This window comes from Hibiscus syriacus, unplaced genomic scaffold, assembly GCF_006381635.1.
Source record: "Hibiscus syriacus cultivar Baekdansim isolate YM2019G1 unplaced genomic scaffold, ASM638163v2 tig00110300_pilon, whole genome shotgun sequence".
Classification (NCBI taxonomy): Eukaryota; Viridiplantae; Streptophyta; class Magnoliopsida; order Malvales; family Malvaceae; genus Hibiscus; species Hibiscus syriacus.
In genome coordinates, this window is record NW_024062669.1 from 87,172 (window position 1) to 95,701 (window position 8,530).

An 8,530-nucleotide genomic window follows, 5' to 3' on the forward strand; every position below is an offset into this window, starting at 1 on the left:
TTAAAATTATTCACTATTTTGTTCAAGTAAAGGTTTTGAAAAGTCAATGTGACAGCTCGGACTCTTAACCGGGTCAGATACGAGTTGGGGTATTACAAAACCAGTCAAACATTTAAGAAAATGGAAAGGGTGATCAATGATTAGTTTTTTTTTACAATAGTGGAGGAAATTTCAACTGAGTTAAAGAAACAATTAAAAAAAGAGTGTTGAAAGGATCGGACATAACTTTTTGCCTGTATATAAAATGAGTGCAAATTAAGCCGGCTAAGTAAAGAATCAATAGGTCAAACCTTTAATGAAAGCCCATCAACAATTAGACAACATCGAATGTCAGTATACTGAGCAAGTTTCTCTATCATACTGCGAACCCTGCAACAAATGAATGTAGAATAGGGTTTAAACCTCAACGAATCTCCAAAAATACAATTGAAACATATTTTTATTTTTCAACAAACTTGAAGCATAAAAAGATTGAACAAACAGACTTAGAAATATTTCAAATAAACTAGTAAAAAGCAAAAACCAGTTCACTAGTTTATGATAACATAATTCCATTATAAAAATATATATATTAGTTTACTTACACTATGCCAGAACAAAGAAAGCAAAATCCTGAATAAATCTGTGATAGAGAGCTGAAAATGTTCAAAAGATTTTATAGTACTTTCTGAAACGGCCAACTCTCTAGCAGGAGTAAGGATTAGCACTGGTATAGCTGAAACCCTTTTAGGACAGATTAACAACCTTTATAGTGTAGGTAAGGCATACGCATCAGTCTGCATTATGGGAAAATTAAAAGCATTTCAATAAAAATCAAATCTTCAATCACAAATTAATGGCACAAAAAGAGATGAAGATAAAAAAAATATACCTTCCCAGAACCAGTAACTGCACTCCCCACATATCGCGTCCAGTCAAGGCTAAGGTATACATGCAACCTATAGAACAAATTACCCAAAAACTCTTTGATGAAAACTCAATTAATGAAGCGAGAATTATGAAATCAAGTAAAATAAAGACCTGAATAGGGGTAGGCTTGGTGTAACCCAATGTTTCACAAGCTCGAAGCAAAGGATGTGAGAGATTGATCTCCATGAAAGAATTCGCATGAAAGCAACGACCATCAACAAGGTATTCTAGTTTTTTTTTTCATGTTCGTATGCTTGTTAAAATATTTCCATTCCTAGTTTACAATTCATTCTTTGTTTTTATGTAAATTCCTAATGTCTAAAAATAATGTAGTTAGGGATGTAAGGTTACCTTACTGTGGTGTTCGTCGGGGTAATGAGGTCGACAGAGAGAAGGAAGCATAGTGGGTGTTGATTTGGGGTCGGAGGGCCACCGCGTATGGTGGTCGTTCCGTCGCTTGGTTCTCGGTCGAGGAGAGGAATTATAGTGGGTCTTGTTGATGATTAAGGGTAGTTTTCTTGGCGTTCCTTACATCTTGTGAGTTAGTCGGCCGGAGTAGAAACGGCCACCCATATTCGGTGGCCTAGAGTCGAGGGCTTCGGTTTGTTGGTGAGGGGGCTGTCGCTGCGAGTGAAGAGAAGAGGGAGATGGAATGTTAGGGTTGAGTATCAGGCAGATTGAAAATTAAGGGATGAATAGATTTTATTTTGTTATTTTGGGGAAAATCATGATAAGGTCCATGAACATTTAGCGTATTTTGTGTTTCAGTCACCAATTCGTGGGATATAAGTCCCCTAACTTTGGGAATCATTTATTAATTAAAAAATAATATTTTTTTGTTATAATTTTTCTATAACAATAATTATAAAATTTTTACTATATAATATTTTTGACATAAAAAAATAGAGAGAATTGTTTCTGATAGTATACTTTTTCATAATGATTAAAATATATAACTACAAAAATAATTGATTACAAAAAACTTAAATTTTATTATTTATTGTGATAATTTTTCTATAACAATAACTATAAATTATAATTACAAAACTTTCAACATAACTTTTGGAAACAAAAAATTGGAGAAAAATATTTATCACAATATGTTAATACAAAATTAAAATTTATAAGTATAAGTATAATTTGTCACAAAAATATGAATACCATATTTTTGTGACAATTTTTTGTAATAATTATAAACACTATAGTAACAAAAATTGTTACTATATGATTTTTTGACAAAAAATGGAGGAAAATCTTATGACATATATCTTTTGTACTATATAACATTTTTGACACTAAAAAAATATGAAGAAATGATTTTGATAGTATAATTTTTCATAATGATTAAAATATAAGTACAAAAATATTTATTACAAAAAACCTTGAATTTTATTATTTGATATGATAATTTTTCTATAACAATAACTAAATTATAATTATAAAATTGTCAATATAACTTTTGAAACAAAAAAGGGAGAAAAATAATTATGACAATATATGTTATCACTATAGTTAAAATTTATAACTACAAATATAATTTGTCACGAAAACGTGAATAACATTATTTTTTGTGACAATATTTTTGTAATAAGTAACACTTATAGTTACAAAATTTGTCACTATATGACTTTTTGACAAAAAAATATGGAAAGAAATCTTTGTGACAATATATTTTTTCACTATAATTAAAACATATACGACAAAAACTGTTTTTTCTAAAAACTTGAATCTATCATTGTTGTGACAACTTTTTGTAACAATAATTATAGCTTATAGTTACAAAACATGTCACTATATGATTTTGTACAAAAAATTAGAGATAATCATTTGTGACTATACATTTTGTCACTATAATTAAAATATATTACAAACAAAATTTGTCACAACAATCTAAATTTCATTATTTGTTGTGACAATTTTTTTCTATCATAGTTATTAAAATTTTTAGTTACAAAATTTGTCATTGTATGTCTTTAATTTGGCAAAAAAAATGGAAGGAAACATTTGTGACAAAAATCATAATAAAATTTATTTTGTCACCATATGTTACATATGTTTGTTAATTGTGACAAATTATTATGACGATTTTAACTTTTTGTCATAATTGTATCTTTTTTAATTTAATGCGATGATTATCTATTTGTCATCAAAAAGCTGCTAATAGTGACAAAAAATAATTTTAACAAATTTAAATTTATCACAATAGTAGAAATTTCTTGTAGTGACACCTGTCCTTCTACTTGATAATCCCTACATTATTCATTCAGCAGCTTATTACTGGAATAAATGATCCAATCTATTTCTCTCAAGAAAAAGAAAAACATTAGCATTCTAAACAAAATTGGGTATCTTCTTCATGAAAGATTATTAAGAAATTAACAATCAAGCTCGGCCAAAAGGAAATAAGAAAAATAAGAAAAACCTTTAGCAGTAGCTTAGTCAATCCCTTCATTGAATGCACACTCTTCTGTCAAATTCTCACATAGACGCCAGATTTTACATTTTCTTAACTGGATGAAAATGATAGAACATTATAAGAAAACCCAATTTTTTCGTCTAGTAAAAAATGGAAACTGAAAAGTTAAATAATAATTCATTCTACCTGCAGGTTTCTTTGATTTGGATCCAATAAATATGTTATTTTCTCATTGTATATCTGCAAAAGAAAATTGAAATAAAGTGATAAGGAAAAGAATAGTACAACGCTAAGCAGTTCATTATGTCAAACTAAGAATCAAAATAATTCAATTAACTCTACCTCAAGAAAAGAACACGGATTTGATACTTGAGATGCTTATCACATGCTTAATTTGCTCCTATAATAAAGAATGTCAGAACAAAACTATTGAAAATGGTTCATTCTTAAAATTAAAAAAAATCAACAAATTCATTGATGAGCATAAATTCAAAACTTTCACCTCATTTATACGATCAATAAACGCTGAAACACACGACGAGTTAAGCCCTGCTGATCGCTTGATAAATTTTCTTCAACAAGGCATTTACTGGACCCCAAATAGTATAAGTACTTGGCCATAAGCAAACACGGAGCTGTTAAATCCAGCAAGATAATTTTCAATAAGAGGCGCTCCTACGAATTAGAAGATATCATGTTGCAGTAAAAGAAAAAAATAAAGCCTTTCAGAAATAAAAATATAAATTAATAAAAATAACTTATTATGAATGCCTTTCAAAAATAACTAAAGCACGATATGGTCCCATGCCTACTAGTTGCGCTCACTAATTGTTGTCAAATGTTCATCGATTTTCTCGGTTGACAGCACTTGGAAAACTGGATTATCAGCTTTCACACTCCCATCTTTCAAGAATCAAAGAATTTTTGTCAACCACGGTTCAAAAGAGGGTAAACAAGAATAATTTAGTTACACAATGATTGTGGTTATACGTAATTACGTATGTAATTATATTAGAGAAATAACAACATTTGGATTAGAGTGAGAATAAACGAAAGATATATAATCCATTCACACATTAATATGGTTGCAGACTCAACATAGCAATAAAATCACTACAAACAAAGATGATAGTGACTTGTTATACCTCTATCTCGGTAGCCTTGAATCCTCTTGAAGAACAGATTGTAGAGCCAAAATAGCAGTATGTACAATGTAGGAATATAAAACATTAGACAAATGCGATAGTGTTAGCAAATGTTAAACTTGTGACATTTAACACTTCCTTTAACATACATAAAGGATAAAATACATACCTGCATTGTTTCCTCATAAGTAAAAGCAGGGTCATTCTTCGTATTCTTTTCTAAGAAATTAATTGCCTCTTGTTCTTTCGATCCAGCACTGGTTGCCTGCAGAACATCAGTCAAAATTCAATCTAGATGCATAATGCAACCTTAAACCAACTGAAATTTAACCAAATTATTGTGGTCGCATTTTGTACTACACTCTCAACAAAACAAAAACTTCCGTATAGAATATAGTCAAAAAGACTAGTTGAGAGAAACAATTATGAATCATCATATTAATAATATATGGCTTCTGGAACCAGGCATTTAGAACCAAAATCAAGAATCCAAACATGATGGCGATAAAATCAACTTGCAAACTACCCAAAACCTGATGAGCCATAAAAATGGCCTGCTGGATCACACTTGTAGAGTGGGGTCCCTTTTCTTTGTCAATACCCAAAACCATGGCAAATTCACATAAAAGGAACATAATATAGCAGAGTAAGTTACCTAGAATACACAATTACACATAAGCATATCTACTTGCATGTGTATTAACAACTCAAAAGTTGCAATCTCCTATGGAAAAAATAAAGATAGAAAAACTTTTAAAACAAATTATAGTTGTAGGATGTTGAAGAAATCGTGCCAACTCCAAGAGGCCTCATATAAGCATGTTGAGTATAAACCTGTGATTTGGTTTGCAATCCTATACCAATAAAGCATGAGGCTAAATTAATGTATGATCATCAAATGGACCAGGACCATAAACATCAAAGATAGATCAATTTTCAATAAGAATTCAAATAATAATAAAATGTAGTTCGTGTGTATTAATTTTGGAACCAAGACTATACCCATGACCAGTAATAAGGATGATAAAGCCGCTTCAACTTTGATGTTAAAACGAGCATGATCTTAATATTTTTCAAATATCTACTAGCAAAAGTAAAGCGTATAAATTTATATCCAGTGTGTATCCAAATCACTGATCTCTTCAAGTTATTAAGCTTGATCAACATTATCCATATGAGATATATAGAAAATACAAAATCCAAATTTTTGAAAGCAACTAAATATTGTCAAGTTCAAGAGAATATAATACAAGTAACTATACATTGGACAATACATCCATAGGCACCTCATATCCATATCTGAATAGAAACTCAGCTACTTCATTCCTTGCTTGTTGGACCAAGGTCCTTGCATCAACTGAAGAATGAAAATGCCAATTATCATCAATGTGAAAAGAGATATATATCATTATAGCCCATAATCCCTTACATCCCCAAAACCCCGATTCACTAGTCAACAAAACAAAGATCTTGGCAATTCGAACAAATAATATCTAAGAAAAATATTTACCAAAATAAAAAAATAGTATTTAGCAAAAAAAATAAACATGTCATGCCAGTAGCCAATAATCCAAGGAACTTGGTAATAGGGAAAAGATGAGTGACACTAGTCTGATCCAATAGCTTGTCCTGCATAGCATTATTCAAAATTAAATACCCAAATCGAAGAAAACCTTAAAATCAATTTAATCCTAAAAATAAAGAAGTAAAGGAAATGTAAATGGGAGAGTACGGACGGGAACTTTCTTTTGGGTAACAACACAAACATAATATTTTCCTCGAACACCAATGGATGTGATCCCAGATGCTTTCACTGCCTTAAACGCATACTGTCGTAACCGGTTTTCGCCCGGGCACGAATTTTTTACTTGGCGGGAAAAGTGATGTGAATAAATATTTTTTAAAATAATTTGGGAGTCGCCATCGACCTTTTGGATCAGGTAGGTCGAATACCTAAAAATTATTTTCTTTAAAAGAGTTTTAAGAAAACATCAATTAAAAAAATGAACTGATATGCGTTTTATAACCAAAAATTCGTTCTTTTTAATAATAAAAAGGGATTCGTGGTCGGTTACGTTTAGGGAAGGATTAGCACCCCTACAACGCCCAAAATTGGTACTTTTTAATTATAAATTGTTTCTATTATTAAAATTTAAAAATTCAAAAAATATAATTTATAATCCTATTATTTCAAAATTATATAAAAATATTTATTTATTTAAAATATCAGAAAGAACTTCTAGGTGCCTTAAGACAGCTCTTTTCTTTAATATTGATAAATATTAATTTAAATAATATTGTTTAATTTTTAATTTTAAAATATCAGAATAGGACATCCAGTTGTATTAAGACTGTCCTGTTCTTTGATATTGAAAACTAAATATTAAAATAATTTATTTAAAATAAATATTTATTTATTATATAACAACATTTAAATATAAAACAGTAAAAAATACAATTCTAACTATATATTTAAAGCAATAAAAAATACTTAAAATAAATGACTAAATATAGTGAAATTAAAATTGAAAAGCCTAATTCATAATTAATCAGAATTACAGGGATTAAACATGCTATTTCTTATTTTATTATTTAGTGACTAAAATAAAATTATCTAAAATTCGGATATTAGAATAAAATAAATTAAAAATATAAACTAAAGATTAAAATATTATTTATTAAAATTAAGGGATTAAATCTGTTATTTATCCTAAATATATTATTTTAATATAAAGGACTAAAATAAAAGAAATTAAAATTAAAGATCTGAATTAAAAGTATTATAAAATCGATTTAGTGACTAGAATGTAAAATTTACAAATTCGGAGGACGCGGACGGGGTTTAACTATTGTCTAATTACGCGCATAGTCCTTCCCGAAACGACGTCGTTCGGGAGGCCTATAAAAGGTCCAAAACCGGCTGGCCCGAAGGGCCAGCCTTCATTTTTTTTTTCTTTCTCTCAAGCCGAGAGAGCTCTGACTCTCTAGATTCCTCATCAGAGGGAATCCGGTCACCGGACGGCAACCGTATGCCGCCGTGACCGTCGTCGCCGGCCACCGCATCCGGTGACCGGAAAGTTTTATTTTTACACCATTAAATAGATCGGGACGTCCTAAGGACGTTTCCGGGGTTCTTTTTCCTTAAAAAGCTCCTAATCGGAGCGAATCTACAAAATACCTTCGGTGTTTCGAAGGTTGCGGTGAGATCCGGTGGTCGGGGCTCCTCGTAAGTTTCTTTTCTTCCTTTTTCTTTCTTTTCTGTTTCTTTGCTGTTGAGATCGTTGGTAGTATTTTGTATATTTTTTTTCTCGGTTTTGTCTCTCTGGGATCTGTTCTCTGTGTTCTTCTTTCTTTTTTTTCTGTCTCTCCTTTTTTGTCTCTGTCTCTGTCTTTTTTCTTTTTTTTTTTTCAGGTTCGGGTGGTTGCTTTTATAGCCACCACCGGTGTGGCCATCGGACCGGTCCGAAGGGGGGTTTCGGTGAGTCACCGGACTACCAGTGGTGACTCACCCTTAGCCATGGCGTGGGAGGGCAGCTGGGTCTTCTGGAGTCTTCATTTGGGACGTGGCAGCGGCGGAGGCGGTGAGAGCAGCAGCGGCGGCCGCGTGGCCCTAGGGTATCATACCTAGGGTTTCCATCTGGAGCCATCTGGACCGTGGATCTGCCAGATCCAACGGCAGCAAGCTGAGGCGGCTGGGATTAGGGTTAGGAAACCCTAACTAAAACCCTAAATGTTTTGGGTTTCAGTTTGGTTTGGGTTTTGGGCCGGTTGATTGGGCTTGTAATTTAATATTATTTATATATGTATTTAATATATTTAATAATAATAATAATAATATAATAATAATAATGATAATAATGATAATAATAATAATATAATAATAATAAATGGGTAAAAAATTAGTATCTTCAGCTGCCCCTCTTTGCTCATTCTTGTGTTAACAAGAATAGGGCAAAGATGAAAAGATAATAAATTTTTTATCCATTTGGCTTCACTTGATCATAATGGAGATATTAAATAAATTCTCTTTCTTCAGATGAGTTCTTCTCATTCTGAACTT

The 8,530-nt window shown here is 31.1% G+C and overlaps 1 protein-coding gene across 1 annotated transcript; it reads right to left on the minus strand.

Annotated features, from left to right (window-relative positions):
* Window positions 1-284: 284 nt before the first annotated feature.
* Window positions 285-5,081, minus strand: LOC120116655 (proteasome subunit alpha type-6-like). The gene is made up of 6 exons (XM_039137075.1): window positions 5,004-5,081; window positions 4,640-4,735; window positions 3,939-4,000; window positions 872-938; window positions 769-776; window positions 285-369 (listed from the first exon to the last, which is right to left on the minus strand). Exons 1-6 carry the CDS (start codon window positions 5,079-5,081, stop codon window positions 285-287), a joined length of 396 nt encoding a protein of 131 aa, XP_038993006.1.
* Between the last annotated feature and the right edge of the window lie 3,449 nt (window positions 5,082-8,530).